General features: G+C 32.1%; 1 protein-coding gene and 1 long non-coding RNA gene across 4 annotated transcripts; one reads left to right on the forward strand and one right to left on the reverse strand.

The window, feature by feature from the left end:
- Positions 1–1,647: 1,647 nt before the first annotated feature.
- On the forward strand, positions 1,648–16,831 carry LOC128393554 (uncharacterized). Of its 2 annotated transcripts, none has more exons than XM_053353738.1 (3): positions 1,648–1,869; positions 11,072–12,455; positions 15,609–16,831. In XM_053353738.1, exon 2 carries the CDS (start codon positions 11,556–11,558, stop codon positions 12,447–12,449), a length of 894 nt encoding a protein of 297 aa, XP_053209713.1. In that variant the 5' UTR covers positions 1,648–1,869; positions 11,072–11,555; the 3' UTR covers positions 12,450–12,455; positions 15,609–16,831. The 2 variants fall into 2 exon arrangements, with proteins under 2 accessions (XP_053209713.1, XP_053209712.1); XM_053353737.1 differs by lacking the exon at positions 15,609–16,831 and adding an exon at positions 15,123–15,391.
- Positions 13,610–15,755, reverse strand: LOC128393561 (uncharacterized). 2 transcript variants are annotated; one of them, XR_008326227.1, is made up of 4 exons: positions 15,593–15,755; positions 14,856–14,947; positions 13,887–14,000; positions 13,610–13,706 (listed from the first exon to the last, which is right to left on the reverse strand). It is a non-coding gene; the product is annotated as an uncharacterized LOC128393561 (long non-coding RNA). The 2 variants fall into 2 exon arrangements; XR_008326226.1 differs by lacking the exon at positions 15,593–15,755 and having other exon boundaries at positions 14,856–15,111.
- Positions 16,832–17,993: the final 1,162 nt, after the last annotated feature.

Consider the following 17,993-nt stretch of genomic DNA (forward strand, 5'->3'; position numbering starts at 1 on the left):
TTTCGTGTTCTCCGAAATAACTTTGTCTTAACTTAGTTAATAAGAAAGAGAAAGAAGGATGATTGTGTTTAATCTGAATCTGTTCGATCTTCTGATAGATCTTATCGGGAACTTGGGCTGAGAGAATTTGAATTGCTTGCTCATCTTTAATTCTATAGATTTTTACTCGTCTTTCTAATTTATTGAGCCACTGGGAAAAGGTTTCTCGACTATTTTCCGCGTACTCAGAAATGATTTCTTTGTTTCTTCCTATGTAAACGGGAGGAGGAGAATAACAATGATGTCTAAAATCACAATCTTGTCTAATAGGTAAGGGTGAGGAACAGTCATTACGACCAAGTTCATCATCACTTTGATTAATAATTGTCTCATTGATTTGGTTCTGGTGAGCGACAGGGTCAACATTGGACTCAAAGAGAGGAAAACATTTTAAATAACAATCTTGTTGATATTTGGTGAAACCTAAATCTCTTAATGTTTGTCTATCGAGAGACTTACCCAATGCATTTTCATTGAAAAGGATTCTGATGTTGTCATCAGTAATACCAAATTGACGCATCTTTTTGAAAATTTCGGGGCATTCTAACCATTTTGGGTCGAGAAGGGTTTCTTGATTAATTTTTGAGGGGTCATCCACCGAACCAGCTACCATCGCCGCTGTAATCACTGCAGCGCGAAGAGCTTTTGTTGAGGAACCATACTCAAGGTTCTTGAGACTGATGCCAAATATGGCGCATAATTTTTCTTTGTTTTCTTTTTTGGAAGTGTATTCCCATACAGTTGATTCAGTAGACATTGTTTTATCGTGAATAGAGATGAGGTCGCTATTTGACCAATCGAAAATAGGTGTTAGATGAAGGTGACGGTTTGTAAAATCGAGTGTAGATGAGGAGCTGAAAGATGTTGAAGGTGAAGCAATGTATTGTTGAAAAGAGTCAGTAGAAGAAGATGATTGATCTGAAAGATCTAATAATTTATAGTTGCTTGGATCAATTTTGATCGGTAATTACGCTGAAGGGCACGACACTTTTCACTCTTAGTATCGCCGTGGATACAAGAAACACGCTAACCTTGATTAAGGTCAATGTAGAGACACAAACACTTAATAAGTAAAGGGAGGCATCTCCACCATTTGTAAGGGTTGTGCTGGGGGATGTGGATAAGGCAGCCTTACAAAACCTGCAACCGAGAAAGCTACAGCCTAAGAGTAGAAATAGCGAGGACAAAGGTCGAACGACTTTTGTGCCCGGCGCTATTATCGACAAATAGATTTTGGAGCAACTTAGATATTTATTGAGAATAGAGACAACAGTATAGATACACCTTGTAAGAATAATTATTGAGGAGACGGAAATAGGAATAGGAAAATACTGAAGAGTAAGATAAGTAATTAAGGGTAATTGACACGTGGGTATGACTAACAATGAGTATACAATGTGTGTAGAAGTAGTTGTAAGCTGAGGTATTGGTGTGTTGCTTCTCTTTTTGAGAGAGAGAAGGAACTTGTTTATATACAAGATGGAGAAAAGGTTTCTGTGGTAACAAAGGAGAAGCGGGAAAAGAGTTAATTGTTTGAGATGATTAACTCTTTTTCTTATTGGTTAAGTATGAATGGGGGTCGATTGAGGCATTTCCCTTACAAATGTAACAACAAAAGGATGCGGAGCAAAAAAGGATGAAGATTCTTGAGAAATCAATAATATACTTGACTATTACAATGGTTATGATTCTTATGAGTGTAAAACCCAAATAATTTGGATGTTTGAAGAGCATTTTTTTCATCATCAATTCTGTGTTACTATTATCATCATCATTGTAATAATACAAAAGGATTTGGGATGATTCTGTTACTTATATATAACATATAAGGTAAGGCGAGAAAAAAAAACTCTCAAAGAAAAGAAGCCAAAAAATAATTCGAGAACCTCAAATTGTAACTTTCTATTGTTGTTGATTAGAAATCGTTTGAAATAATATCATTGATTGATTTGATGATAACAATAATATTCGAGTCTCTAATGTAACCCAATCAGTTTTAATATTAGTTGGTTAAATCACTAAAAGCAATCTAATATTAATCATCTTTTTAACACAACAATTTGATTCTCATAATTGTGGTAACCCAATATATTTAATCATCTGATATTAATTGTAACTACATATCCATGAGTTGATTGAATATAACTGAACAAAATAGTAACTGTATTTGTTAGATTTTGTTTCACAATCAACTTTTAAATTGTTCATTTTGTAACGTTACCGAGCGGACTTAGTTGAAAACAAACACAATGATATAATTTTAAGGTTATATTTATTAATGATGAATTCAATAAGTTGATTGTTACAATTAAATGTTGATTAACACTGATAATTATGTTGATACTGTTGATCCTGATGAACTGAATTAATTCTATTACATTGGTTCGGTATTTATACTAGATGATAGGGAGCTATGAGTGAATCGGGAGATAAACGTTGATTCACCTTTTGTTGGTTATTAACGAGAAAAGGAATAGGTCTAAATATGGTATCGACCATATTTAGTTAATTAACAAAGGAAAAGAAATTAATGGTAATTAATGAAAGGAAGTGTTCCAAATAAGGATGTTGATAGGATGTTGATGTATGGGAACTTAATTAAATGATGAAGAGGTAAAATTTATCGTTACATTTCCCTCGACCAGAAGTTGAAACAGTCCCTTGTTTCGTTGATTATCAACAAAATCCTTTTTTGACCTGTCAGCACCAGTGGGCACCAATTGATACAGCTTTATGGAACACTTAATTTGATAGAGCATCCTTTTGCGATGCTTGGGTGATTTCCTAAGATTTCCAAAAAATGAAAGGGTGACGTTGATAAAGAAGATGAAACAGGCTCTTGTTTCAGTTCAATTGTCAATCTATTTTTTTACTTGGGATCAGGTGGATAGGGACAGAAAGGGACATGCAAGAAATGTAAACTGATTGCAGATTCAGATTTACAGGAGTCATATTAATTGATATAAATTGCATAAAATGCTAACTTAACGGAATTAGAATTGAGACTGAAATCCTAGTTAATGGTGGTTAATTGAAAAGCTGATTTGTAATTTCGAGTTTTACCCCGTCATGCCCGCGTCGATTTTATCAAAGATTATATATTTTCTGATATAGTAAGGTCCAAACTGTGTAAATCTATTTTGTTGATTTTAAAGTTAGCGGGGCGGAGTTATAAATTTTGAAAGTGACCTTAATTTTCGGGATTATTTTTCAATCTGAAGAGAAGTTTTAGTTTTGTCTTGTGCGGAGAAGATGAATCATCTGTTACTTCTGGTGTTTCATAGATTTGTTGCATTTCCATGTCCTCCAGATTATTGACGTTTTGATTTGTTCTTCTATTTGGGGACACTATTTTGTTGAGAAGTAAATGATAATTCTTGTAAATGATGTATATGAATATTAGTAAGATCGTGATGATGATGGTTAAAGCAATGGTACTTGTAAAAGGATTGCTTTGAACGATTGCGATGAATGATTTATCAAAATTTGAAATTTTGATCATTTCTAAGAGCTGAGTGTGAGTTTGTCCAGCAAAAAGGAAATGATTAATTGTGTCGGCATCAGCTGGAATTTGTTCTAATTTGGTAGAATGATATATTCGATAATAGTCGAAAGTTTCATTGTCTATTGTTAACGGTAGAGTAGAAGGAAATGAGAATACCAAATTTGGACAGCTCATGTTCTTATTTGCCATTATGATAGAATGTCCGTAACAGTAGACTAATCTTTTTTCTGATTTGATTTTGATTTGTAGATCACTATCAATTCCTTCAGGGCATTCTTTCGGTTTCCAAAAGTTATCTATGCTTAAAATTTCCTTGTCACAATTAAAGTTCTTGGTGATTATGATGGGACCCATCTGTAATGCCTGATTTTGGATTCGACAAACAGTTTTTGAAATTTTGTCGTTGAGTACAAATTTAGGACCAACATATCTAATACATTTTTCTTTATCTACTCGTAACCAGAAAGGATCAGCTTCTGCTAAAAAGTATCGATAGCTTCTTTCGAATCCATGTAAGGGAAGATGTAATTCGTGTTTCTTTGTATCGAATAAACACTTGTCTATTGACATGAGTTCGTGAGGATATCTAAATTCTTCCTCCGCTGAAAGATTGAGGAACGAGAACATTTGACTGCTGACCTTGTGGATTTGCATTTGTTTAAAGATGTCGTTCAACTGGATTCGTTGTGATTCAAATCTGTTGGCTATTCCAGATGTAGTTAAAATAGTGTGTAGGAGATTTGTTTCTAAGTTATCGAGCCGTTTGGTGTTATTGTTGATCACAGATGAGTGTTGATTCAATGAATATTGTAGATCGTTGATAACTTTTGACATTTCTTCCATTATTACTTTATGTTTAGGTAATTGTTCTTGAAGTTCTTGAATCTGATAACCATGGTGAGTAAGGGCTGCGGTTACGCCTATTCCAGCCATAGCAACTCCTATTATTGTTGCTGTGACTATAACGGCTCTTTTTTCTACTTTATTCTGTTGTATCACACAATGATTTTTAATTGGCTCCATGATCGATTTTTCATACATGGCATCACACCAAGATTTAAATTTATCACGTTGTAGATCAGGAACATGAATTTCTGAAGCCATGGTCTCACAAACGTTTTTAACGGTAACAAATGCATGAATTTCACCTTCTGACTGAACAACAGGTCTACTTGATTGTCTCCACGTAATTGGATTTACTGGGTGAAAGTTTGCTGATGTAGGCATAATACAAAGAAGTGATGTTAAGATCATAGACACTAGTGGTAAACCTGTTTTACTCTTTGATCTTGTTATTACAGGCTCATTTCTTATCACTTTAGAAGTTGTTTTTGGTTGATCATAATCAGCATCTCTGTTGTCACTTTGATCTGTCACTGTCGATTCTTCTGATCGGTTTGAGAGCTCAAATCTTACTCGTTTTTTAATGGCGCCTAAACATGGTGGAAGGGGTTTTCCACAGTCTGAGCAGTCAGTTGTCGAAGTCGAAACTTCTGGTTCGTATTGACATTTTTCTCGCCAAACTCTGGGACTATTGATATCATATGTCGAGTTTTGACACAAATGCATTCCCGGTGGATTAGGTCTGGCAGGAGTACTTGTCATTGGTCTTTCATTATCTCTAAAAAGATCAAAACTTTCTCGAGTATCGAACCATTGGTTAAGACTAGAGTTCGATTTATCTGTTGATGTAGTGTTCATTGACTCAGTTTCTTCTTGCCCAATTTCTTTATCTGATTCGGGGAAAACTGGGGTGACTGGAAGTGTTTCGTTGTTTTCGTCATTTTCGTTCTCTTCTATTTCTCTTAAGAAGTATCTTTTAGTCTCTGGATGTTCACTTTAATTGGTTTAGAATTCGAGTTTATTTCTTTCACCGTGTATACTAATGGACCAGCCTTTTCGATGATACTATAAGGTCCATGATACTTATGACAGAACTTATTTGCAAGTCCTGGTGTTGGATTGGGAAATAAAACTAGTACCAGATCACCAACTTGAAATTCGTTATCATCATGTTTCTCATTATAATTTTGTGTGTAACGACTTCTAGCTGCATCTAAGTGATTTTGTACCATTTGTCTTATCTCAGGCCATTTGCTTTTAACAAACTGAGTTCGTTGTTCAGCATCAGCGTGATTATCATCAACTGGAATGTTATAATCTTCTGGCGTTGTTGGTTTCATTCCAAAAAGTAATTCAAATGGTGACATTTGAATAGCTGAATGATAAGACGAGTTATAAGCAAACGTTGCAAATGGTAGATACTTATGCCAGTCGGAGTGGAATGCGTTGACATACATGGAAAGTGTGTTTTTCAGAGTAGCATTCACTCTTTCGACTTGTCCATTAGTTTGTGGGTGGTAAGCTGTTGTTCGTTTATGTCTGATGGACAATGATCGATTTATATCGGCCAAAAGTTTGCTCGTAAAATTTGTCCCTTGGTCAGACAAAAGAGTTCCAGGTGTACCATATCGACAAAAGATGTTGTTAATTATAAAAGTAGCAGTACATTGAGCAGAAGGTGAAGATACTGCCGTTGTTTCTACATACTTGGTGAAACAATCTATTGCAACGATAATGTACTTTTTACCTCCTGATGGTGGTAATGGACCAATTAAATCGATGGCTATTTGTTCAAATGGTTTGGTTACTGTAGATGGTACTAATTTACCACTCATTCCAGAATGTGGGCTTTTCTTCGTTTGACACGGGAGACACGATAAGACAAAGCTATTTATATATGATACCATTCCAGGCCAATAAAATTTGTTTCTTATCTTTTCGTAGGTTTTAGTAATTCCTTGATGGCCAGCAAAGACAGAGTCATGATTAATTTCACAAATCATTTTTCTTAGTGATTTGGGAACCACTATCAGTTTACTTTCTTTCCTTGAAACCAAACTTTTCTGTACAAGATTCCACTGTTGTTTACATATTTTTCGAATCGCTTTCTTTTTTTATTTGATAGTTCTTCTATCCGGTTTAAATTGAACACAATCTCTTGGCACAGAGAGTCTTTTTCTTGTTCACCTTTTATTTTTTCAGTTGTTAGCTCACATGAAACTGAGAAACAGTGTACTCGATCTTCAAATTCATCCATGTTTGTTGGTGAATCTACAGGATAACGACTCAGGCAATCAGCGTCAGCATGATGTTTACCACTCTTATACACTATCGTCATATCGAATTCTTGAAGAAGTAATGACCACCGTATCAATCGTCTTGGTAGTTTAGCTTTTGTTTGTAAAAAGCAAAGAGCACAATGATCAGTTATAACAGTGAATTGTTTATGTTCGAGGTAGTTTCTGAACTTTTCTACAGCGAAGACAATTGCCAGACATTCTTGTTCACTAATGCTGTAATTTTCCTCACACTTATCCAATTGTCTACTTGCATAAGCAACTGGTCTCCAACCATTGTCATGTTTTTGAAGAAGAGCTGCACCGATTCCAGCCCCTGAAGCATCAGTTCTTAGCTCAATAGGTAGATCAGATTGATAATGAGCTAAAACGGGTGATTGAATAAGAGAGTCTCTTAATTTCTCAAAAGCTTGTTGCTGTTCTGTTTTCCATTCAAAAGGTACGTCTTGTTTTGTTAAAGATGTTAGCGGTTTTGCGATAGTTGCGAATCCATCGATGAATTTTCGATAATAACTACAAAACGCAACAAATGATTTAACATCCTTAACAGTTGTTGGAACCTTCATTTTTGCTACTGCATCAATTTTTGACCGTTCCGGATATTGTCCATCTTTACTTATCTTGTAACCAAGATAAGTCACTTCTGGTAAAGCAAACATACTCTTTGAAAGATTCAACTTTAAACCTGCTTGGATAAAGCGATCTAGAACTTTTCTTAGACTTTCAAGGTGTTCATCAAATGTTTTGTTGAAGATTAGAACATCATCGAGATAAACAAGACAAGCATTATACTTGAGACCCGATAAGATAACATCCATACAGCGTTGAAATGTTGCTGGAGCGTTGGTTAGTCCAAAAGGCATCACATTGAACTCGTAAGTTCCATCTGGAGTGACAAAAGCAGTTTTTTCTTTGTCACTCTTATTTATACCAATCTGATAGTATCCAGACTTGAGGTCAAGACTAGTGAAAATGCAGGCTCCACTTAAGTAATCCAAAGCATCACTGATGTTAGGTAGAGGGTAGATGTCTTTCTTCGTGATGGCATTTAATTTTCGGTAGTCAACACAGAAACGCAAATCACCAGTTTTCTTTTTGACTAAGACAATTGGTGAACCCCATGGTGAGCATGATGGTTGTATGATGGATGTATCAATTAGCTCTTGAACTAATTTATTTGTTATTTCTCGCTTTTCTGGTGATGTACGGTAAGGAGCTTGTGTAATAGGTTTAGAATCACCTGTGTCGATATGGTGTTCAAACTGGGTTGTTCGACCTATTTCTTCAGGTTTCAATGCAAAAACGTCACGATACTCGTTCAACAAATTGATGATTTCGTTCTTCTGTGATTCGTTGAGTTGTGTTCCAATTTTGACTTTACCATCGAAATATTTTATTTCACATGTTAAATCTTCATCTTTCTTTACCTTTTGAGCACTCAAAATTCCTCGATTGGTGTTAGTGTCATCTTTTGATTTAGAATTGTCAATATCTTCATTGCTCTTCTGTTCGTAAGTACCGATAACGGTTCCTGGTGATAAGCTTAACGGTTCTTGACTGAAATTACAAACTTCAACATCAGCTTTACCTTGTTTAATAGTAACAATGCTGTTAGCTATCAACAATTTATTCTTTTCGAAAACGTTATCAGGTGTGTAAACCAGATAAGTTCCTTTAGATCGAAAGTCTTTATTTTCAGTTGACACAGTTGCGAATGTTTGTGATCTAGGTGGAAGGATCAGATTTTCACTAAGATGAAGTTTACCTTCACTTGGTTCAAATGTGATAGTTTTTCTTGAGCCACTGATGTTGATGCTAAGCCGATAAAGAGCATTAGAGCCAATTAGTATATCAGCTTCTTTTGGGATAGATTCAACAGCAAAGACGATTAGAGTACTCGTTCTCTTTTCTACGTTGATGACAATACTTAGATCTATTCTAGCCTTTCCCAAGATCTGAACTTGATCACCATTAACACTAGTTGCTTGAAAAGATGGGGAAGGTGTAAGATGAATGTTCAATTTTTCAGCCACGTTTTTATTTATCAAACAAACTTGAGATCCACAGTCGACTAAACCATTCAGAGGAATACCTTTGATTACTACAGAACATGGAGTGAGATGACCAATGGCTTCGGATTCGTCTTCTTGATTATTATCATTAGTTTTTAGTGCAAATGCAGCTGGACCATTGTTATTTTGACGAGAGGTATTATCTCGATTATCCCAACTTGATCTTCTTCCTTCCGGGTGTGGTGTTGGAGAGCGATTTCTCACATCTTGAGACTGACGATAGTCTCTTGCTGGAGATTGAGATCGATCTCTTCGTCTTTTCTCGTCATCGTTTCTTTTTTGTCTACAATCACGTTTCATGTGTCCCAACTTGTGACAATAATGGCACTCAATTCGTGTACGATCACGTTTATTCTGATCATTAGTACTGATCCAAGCTTCAATGGCCTTTATTTTATTCAATATCTCCGCAAGATCAGATTTTTCGGGATTGGTTGTTGATGTTACTGCCATCGATGAAGGAGTTGGTCTTGGTGATTGTTGATTGCCATAGGAAGAGTTGGCATGATTAGAAGATTGGAAATAATACTTGAGTTCTTCGTTCCGAATTTGTCTGATTTTTTGTGCTTCAACCAATCTTTTGTTCAGTTCTTCGATTGTTGTAATCGGTTGAGCTACTAACGATCCCAATTCAGCAAGTAATAATGGTTGTAATCCAACAATGATCTTGTTTATTGTATCCATTAGTCCTATTTTTCCTCGATGACAAAGGTGAATTGACCTTTCAATATAAGTCATAACATCTTCATCATCTTGTTGTTTAAGCATTTGAATAGCAAGTTGTAATTCTTGTTCTGATGGATTGAAGGTTTCTAAAAGAAGCTTTTTCATTGATGGCCATGTTGATGGTAGTCCATCACCTTCTTTCATCATCTGATACCACGAAAGAGTTGATCCCGTTAAGTAAATAGAAAGCTTACTTAACTTAGTAATATCATCCCAGCCTGAGGCTGAAGTCTTGTTATCGTATTCAGATAACCAATCGTAAATGTCACACGTCTGTGAGCCAAGAAACGGTCTAACTTGAGGTGGATTGTTGGATCGGGTTGATTCAGCAAACATTCTCAGAGTTCTCGTAAACTCGTTAAGATCCATTGAAGCGTAATCAGCACTGGTGTTCTGCATTTTCAACCAGTTTACGTTCAAAACCAAATTTTATAAATGAAATGAAAAGATTTTACAATCTGCACCAGAATTGTAACCGGGTGAGTTGAATTCACAACACGAATGTCACACTTCACCGCCGTCCAAGGAATGATAATCTAAAGTAATAGATTATATTCACAACACGAATGTAGTCTAACCGAAGTTAACCAATTCGAAAAACACTGATCAACGAACTGCTCACGGGTAAACTGATAGCAAATTTTCCAAAAGTTTGCTTTTACCGCTGCCACCAAATGTAACGTTACCGAGCGGACTTAGTTGAAAACAAACACAATGATATAATTTTAAGGTTATATTTATTAATGATGAATTCAATAAGTTGATTGTTACAATTAAATGTTGATTAACACTGATAATTATGTTGATACTGTTGATCCTGATGAACTGAATTAATTCTATTACATTGGTTCGGTATTTATACTAGATGATAGGGAGCTATGAGTGAATCGGGAGATAAACGTTGATTCACCTTTTGTTGGTTATTAACGAGAAAAGGAATAGGTCTAAATATGGTATCGACCATATTTAGTTAATTAACAAAGGAAAAGAAATTAATGGTAATTAATGAAAGGAAGTTCCAAATAAGGATGTTGATAGGATGTTGATGTATGGGAACTTAATTAAATGATGAAGAGGTAAAATTTATCGTTACAATTTAAACAATTTGTTTCTTTAAATGATCATTTAAATAGCATTTTCTTTAATCAACAAACACAACAATTTAATTGAAAAACTAAGTTATCAAACTTTTGTTTTTCTCTAGCAATTAAACTATTAATTGCTAGAAGGTTAATTTTCCCAAACAATTATATCATAATTTAGCAAAACTAAAAAGATAGTCAATTAAATGGTTGTTACAATTGAAATGAAATCAGTTATGATAATGAATTTTCATGTTAATTGTTGATCGTTAATTGAGTAATTTTCTGATTTTTCCAGAACAATTTATTTCCAGGGTAACTGAATCAGAGAAAAACATTGAGATAAAAGTTATGTGTTTATTTATGCTTGAGGGCGAAAATTTCATAATTGGTTAACTATCATAGATGATAATTGATGATAAAATGATGATAATTATCATGTTAATTTGGATACACAATTGCAAATTCAAATCAAGGTTTAACTTTCTCTTTATTTTTCTTCCTCAGGTATGATGATGAATGATGATCAACAACCAATGACCATTGATGAAAACGATGATGAGGAGAGTAAATTATAATCAAGTTTTAATTATTCAAGGAAAACCAGAATCGCCATGAAGTTTACCCAGCCCAAAAATCACCCTGTAATCATCCGTCTCAGAATATTGAATAATAAGTGATGATAATTTTGTGATCATTGGAGTATCATCATCATAATCATTACATAGAAACAAAATCAACAACACTGAGTTTTGAATAACATTTTTGTGCTGAAATTCATCATCATCTTCATCCTATTGTTTCAAGTGAAACAATACCTTTCATTTAAAGTGTCACCTAATTAAATTGTCAACTAATCATCATCAAAATTAACGACATCAACAACAAGATAACAGTATCAAATTAATCTGCCTTTTGATTGTTATGCTTTTGTTTGCTTCCTTAATTTTGACTAAATCATCATCATAATCAACACTTACTCATCATCATCATGATAGTTAACGTCAATTACAGAAACAATCAATACCTGAAAATGTCCATCTATCAATTGAATATAATATTTATCATCTTATTCACATTTTTCACACTCTTATCATCAACTTCTGGTCAACAAATATCATCATCATCAAATACTTGCAGTCAATTACAAAGCCGAACAGATCGCTTAATTAAACGGATTTTACTATTAAATGGTAATCAACAAATTCCTCGTAATGAAGGTGATCTACTTGGACATTGTAAAACCGCTCGAAAAGGTTTTACTTTGGCTTCGAAGTATCAACAATGTCTTCCACCTTTTCCCCGTCAAATTTTAGCTCTTTTCATATCGGGAGCAGGAAAGGCCGTTCGACACGTTTGTGATGATCCCGTTAATCGGTTACGACTTTTAGACTCTCTTACCTGCCTCGATAACGATAATATCGGTCGAGTTTACTCTCTGGTGAGTCGAACCATGACCATCGTCGAGTATATTGGTCAAAATGTCACTTCGGACATTATGATTCTTCCCTATGGTTGTTGTACTTATCATTTCATCTACGACCGAGGAATTCGTTTATTGGACAGTTTGTGTCCAAACAAATCGACGGCAGTGACTCAATTGATTAGCACTCTATTGGAATTGACTCTTTCCGAAATAATTGAAATTGGTTGTTCCAAATATTCAAATCTATCAATTTGTGCCAAAAAAATACCTCGAGTGATGGAAAACATTAAATCAGCTCGATCACTGGTTCCAACATCATTAGCTGATCGATCATTTATCCAACCCGTTTTAACCATTGCCAATCGTTTAATTGATGATCCAACAACAATAACAGTCAAAGATAATGATGATAACAGCAATCAAAACAATAAAGATGACAAAAAATCAACAGCAAAATAATTACAGGTGATTGAATATTATTGATACAATAACAATTTATCATCATCATCATTAGAAGTTATTATTTTATCAATGATTAACTCTTGATGATACAAAAATAATATCAATTGTGGTATTAATGATTTAAGATATTTTTCTGATTGTTATCAACTTTTATTCCCATTAGTCTTAATCACAATTAACAATCATCACTCATATTTAGCTAAAACTAATCATTAACTAACAGAATGTCAATAATTAAGAAGCTAATACTAAATTGATACAAATTACCAAACATTAATGATGATTTTATAATAAATCTGATTTAAAGAGTAATTATTTTGATAATATTATCATTTAAGATTAGGTTGAAACAACGACAATTTAAAATTAATTGTTACTTGTTAACTTATTACAATTGAAATCCAATGTATTAAGTTAATTGTGTTTAATGATTATTTTGTTTACCAATTGATTAAGAGCTTTGAGAGTTGAATGATTATGTTGGTTAAAAACGTGCAGTTAAATTGTTACACTAAATTACTCAATTAATCTAATCATTTATTCATGAATACAAATAATACATTCCCATTAATACAATGATCATATTAATTGTGACAAAAACGATTACCAATTGTTGTTATTTGCCAATATGCTTTATTATTTTACCTCTTAATCCAATTTAAATATTAACCCATAAGCAATTAATGTTAATCATGTTGATTAAAGATTGAATTTATTCAATGTTTTGTTTCAATCACTTTAATTTAAATGACACAATCAACATAATTGATAATCTAACTATGATTAGAGGGTGCGGTGATTTCTAGTATTAATATAATATTTAAATTGCTGAATTAAATTATTAATACAAAAATTGAATTGTGATTAATATTGATGATGAATGAATCAGGATATTCAAGAATTACCATGAAATGTACAATCAAGATGATTTCAGTTCTGTCTGAAAAATATTATCTAATTGTAAGGAATTAAATTTGATCTTGATAATTGTTTCAAATTGAAAGTTTCTCATTTAATCAGCCTTGTTTAATTGATTTCTGATTGTGATTAAGTTGATTACCATTTCAATCATACAAGGTTCATATCATTTTCATTGTCATTTGTTTACTTTAACTTAAATTAAGATTCATGGATTAATTACCAATGGTGATTTGTATTGAATTTGTTTTATTAATTCACCAGTTAATCAACCAGAATCAACAAATTGTGAGAAAATATTGATTATCATCCTTTTTCAATGATCGTAGCCTCAGGCTAAAAAAAGGAAAAGAGAGAGAGAGAGAAAAATTAAGATTAGATAAACAATATTCATATCAACAGAATCTTAATCCTGTGTCATCATGGTGAATATAGACAGAGATTAAGATGATGATAAAGATGATGATGTAGGAAGAAAAGTTGATAATCTAAATTAAGGATGACATTGATATTTACTATTATTTTTCTCAGAAACGAAGAAGAGAAAAAAAAACTTTTTTTTTCGAATTTCTTTTTGCCAAATATTCAATTTCAAGACATGATACATGATTAAATTGCATGATGATGATTCTGAAAATGATAAGAAAACAAAAATTCATCAAATGAACATGAAATTTAATATTATAAACAAAGTTTGATTAACTTGATTCTGTTGACAATCTTGATTATTGATTATATTTGGTGTTGATTCATAAATTTTTAAATTGCAATCAAATTTCACACTTTAATTTTGATTCCAAGTCAAGCTAATTATATTAGTTAACTAATCATGATTTAGTTACAGTTGGCAAAACGCAATTAATTTACCTGTAGGGTAATTAATTATTACCATTAAAAATGTTTATTATTACACTTTTTTAATAAAAGTCTCTCTCTCCCTCCCTATCAAGGTAACTACTCACCTTTCTTAATCAAAGTATTAATTAACAATTAACACTTTTCCAACTAACTCTCACCTAGATAACAATTAATTAAATTAAAACATTTATCATTAGCCTGTATGTTTATAATTACAATCAATATTAATTTAAGAAGAGAGTTAATAATATGAGAAAAAGTTGTTTTCATCTCAGGTAAATGATTAAGATTTTAGGTAAACTAATCAATCTTAATTCAATTACTCGTTGGTTATATTGTTTGTTTGTTTGTTTTTTTCAACATGATGTTCAGGTGATGATCATGATAATGATTATCATGGTGATGAGATGATATTGAAATGGGAAGAGTTAAGAAAATAATATGAAAGGAGGAGAGAGAGAGAGAGATGCTAATGATCAAGATGATTGATAATATTGAGCCTTAAGGGATAATTGTATCATCTTCTCATATTATTAGTATTTGGAATGTGTTTATCTCTTTACCTGAGATTAATTTTTCAACATAATAATCATAATCAACGTCGTTTTCACGTTCGCTCACCTTTACCTGTAACATGATTTTAATTGCCCAAAAATTAGTTAGTTAACTTTAATCATCATCCTCATTGAGATTATGTGGTTTGTTGTTTAGCTGTAGAGCTTTTAAAAGGAGAAGAAAAAGAAAATATAAAACATTAATTAACTATTTTCGAGTAACAATTTAAAAATAATAATATTAATTTAATTTACTTGTGACTTTTAATTGTATGAATAATATTATTTTAATTCACTTAATGGACAGAATTTAATTTTCCATCATCATTATCAATCACAGGTAACCTGTTGGAGATTAAGTGGATTTATGTCATCGATGGTTGGATAGAATTCAATTTTAAATTAATTACTTTAATCATGACAACAATCAAAGTGGATTCTATTTTCAAAGGAATCGCTAATTTCCTTGTTAATTGTTACATTATTGGTTGACATGAGAAACAAAATGAAGGTTCTCATCTTATCATCACACTAATTACCAATGACAGTTAATCAACAGTTTTGTTAATTTTCTGTATCTTGATAACAATTAAAAACGATTGACCTTCATTCATTAAGATTTGCTTCTTATTTGCCAATCGGTAAATTCGGGTCGGTTTATGTTGAAATAATTACCAATTGTTGATGTTGATGTTGATGTATTTATCAACAAGAAGATGATGATAATGATGATGATGATGATGATGATGAAAAATACACTTTACCTTGACTTAACCTAAAGGCATTGTTGACCTTACACATTAATCTTACCTTTTATTTTTACCAGATAAAATTAACGAAGATGTAACTTGATGATGAGGAAGAGAAAAGTTAATCTTCTTGGACACTTAAACATAAAACACCTTAATCACTATCATCACCTTAAGAAAAAAATATCAGTAACAATTTAACCAATCAAATAAACAGTAAAATTAATCAACACCAAGGATTAACCGAAGAGCAGTTTCAAGTTCAATGGTGAAACAATTTAAAACTCAATTACATTAGAGATGATTATTAATGATGTTTACCAATATTCAGCTTCAATGAACAACTAACGGTAAAACTATCAGGTGATTTCCCGAAAGAAAAACAAAATGGTGACAGAACCGTTTAAATAGATTAAATCGTAATTTTTTTATTCCAAACTCCGGAAATTAATTCTATCATCATCTTGGAACGGAACTGGAAAGGAACAAAAAAGAATCGAAAAAATTATATTCATATTAATATCTCCTTGGAGTTTAATCTGTCATCGATAATTTCTTATTCCATCAGCTCGAATTTGATTGTTATCGAATCCTTGAAAGATTAACCATAACAATTAACAAATAAAATAAAGAATTGGATAGAAATTAATCAACAATCAAATTCACTTTTTCCAAAAAGGATTCAAAAAAGTAAAGACTTTAATCATTTCGATTGATTTATTTTCGTTTTTTTTGTTGTTGTTGTTTTGTCTTCTCTCTTGATTGACTTAATTTAATTTCTTTGATTAAATCAGTGTTCCAATTAATCGTATTAATAAACTCTACACAGTTAACTAATTGGATATTCTTATTTTATTAACCATTCGCCTGATAAGTCAATCATTTACTATTTAAACGTTTAATTTCAACAGGAATCTATCAACATGTACAAGTGAAAATGAAATGAATGTTAGTTAATGTGATGTTTTTAATTTCTTGCTTCTTGATTGTTCAATTAATTCTGTGTTTATGTAGTAAGATTTATGTTGATTGTGTACCAATTTTAAATTGTGATTCCATCTTCAAATGGCTGCAATATAAATCAAGACAGTGATTGATTAACTGAATAATATTGTTAAGTTGTAATGGGTTCCTGTTTTTTTCTCATTCCAATTGGTGTTCATGATGAATCTTAAGACCTGAGCCTTGGACTTATCTCTCTCTCTTTTTTTTTCTTCTAATGAACAAGATGAGAGAGAGAGAATCAAGTTAAATCTTAAAGGTAAAGTATTGCAAGAATTTTAATTAAAAGAAATGAGCTTAAATTCTGTTAAGATTGTGTCAAATTAAGCTGTCTTCATATAAGAGGATCATCATCATCATTATCTTTTAGATGAAGATGAAGATTGAAAGAGTTATTAGAACAACAAATGATAACTTCTCATCTTCAATTGTCAACAGAATAATCAATTAAAATGTTGATTTGTTGACATTTTCAATTCTCATTCTGTCTCTATTATGATCTTCATTCATAACTTTTTGTCTGTTGTAACATTTAAAAGGTAATCTGGATCTAAATTAATCGTTTCCCTCTGATTCTGATGAGCTGATTGTAGTTGATCATGTCCTCCTAAACATAACAATCAACAAATTCAGTACGAATCATTATTCTGATTATCATTACATAACCACGCCTGTAAAGTCAACTATTAACTAAAACATTTCCATGTAAATATTAATTCACTTGGCTTGTGTATTATTATGGACCTTTGATTGTTGTTGTTATCATTTTGTAATGGTGGTTGATTTTATTTGATTTGCTCATGAAATTTAAATGTGATCAAGAATTGTTTTCATTATCATCCACACACAATTTCATGAGTATAATTTTTATATTAACAATATAATTATATTATCAAGATTGATTGATTCAACCACCAACTCAACTACCAAGAAAAACAACAACAACAACAACAGCAATCTAATTGTAAACCATAAATGTCTTAACCATTTAAATCATTTGCTATTTAGAGATGATCCTTTGATTTATGAAGACAATTAACTAAATTTGATTTAACTACTTTTACCAAGTTTAATTGAGTTGTTCAGCTCAACAAATTAGTTGGTAATAGTTACATTTAGTGAGATTTTTCCAGTTTCCTTCCTCTCCCTTGAACAAAACCATTGGTTATTTAAGGCTAATTGTTCAATAGTAACAAATCAGTAAATTGTTTCAATTTGAACAATTTAAAATTGCTTCAATTCCCTTTAATTACTACTCAAATTGCTTCCGAAGTTATTTGTGTATCTCAATTTAAATTGATTTTAAGAGTTGAACAATTAGTCGAGGAGGAAAAACAAATACACTGAAAACAATGAAAGAATCACAATTGATTGATTGTTGTTATTGTTGACAATACTCGTAATCAAAAAGGTATTGCAATTAGTTAATTGTAAAGAACAAGTTATTTATATGCTATGTT

The sequence above is a fragment of the Panonychus citri genome, unplaced genomic scaffold (assembly GCF_014898815.1).
Source record: "Panonychus citri isolate SS breed McGregor unplaced genomic scaffold, ASM1489881v1 Contig00138, whole genome shotgun sequence".
NCBI lineage: Eukaryota > Metazoa > Arthropoda > Arachnida > Trombidiformes > Tetranychidae > Panonychus > Panonychus citri.

What these genes read in the sequence shown, in the direction of transcription:
- LOC128393554 (XM_053353738.1), top strand. Translation starts at nt 11,556, where the DNA reads ATGATAGTTAACGTCAATTACAGAAACAATCAATACCTGAAAATGTCC.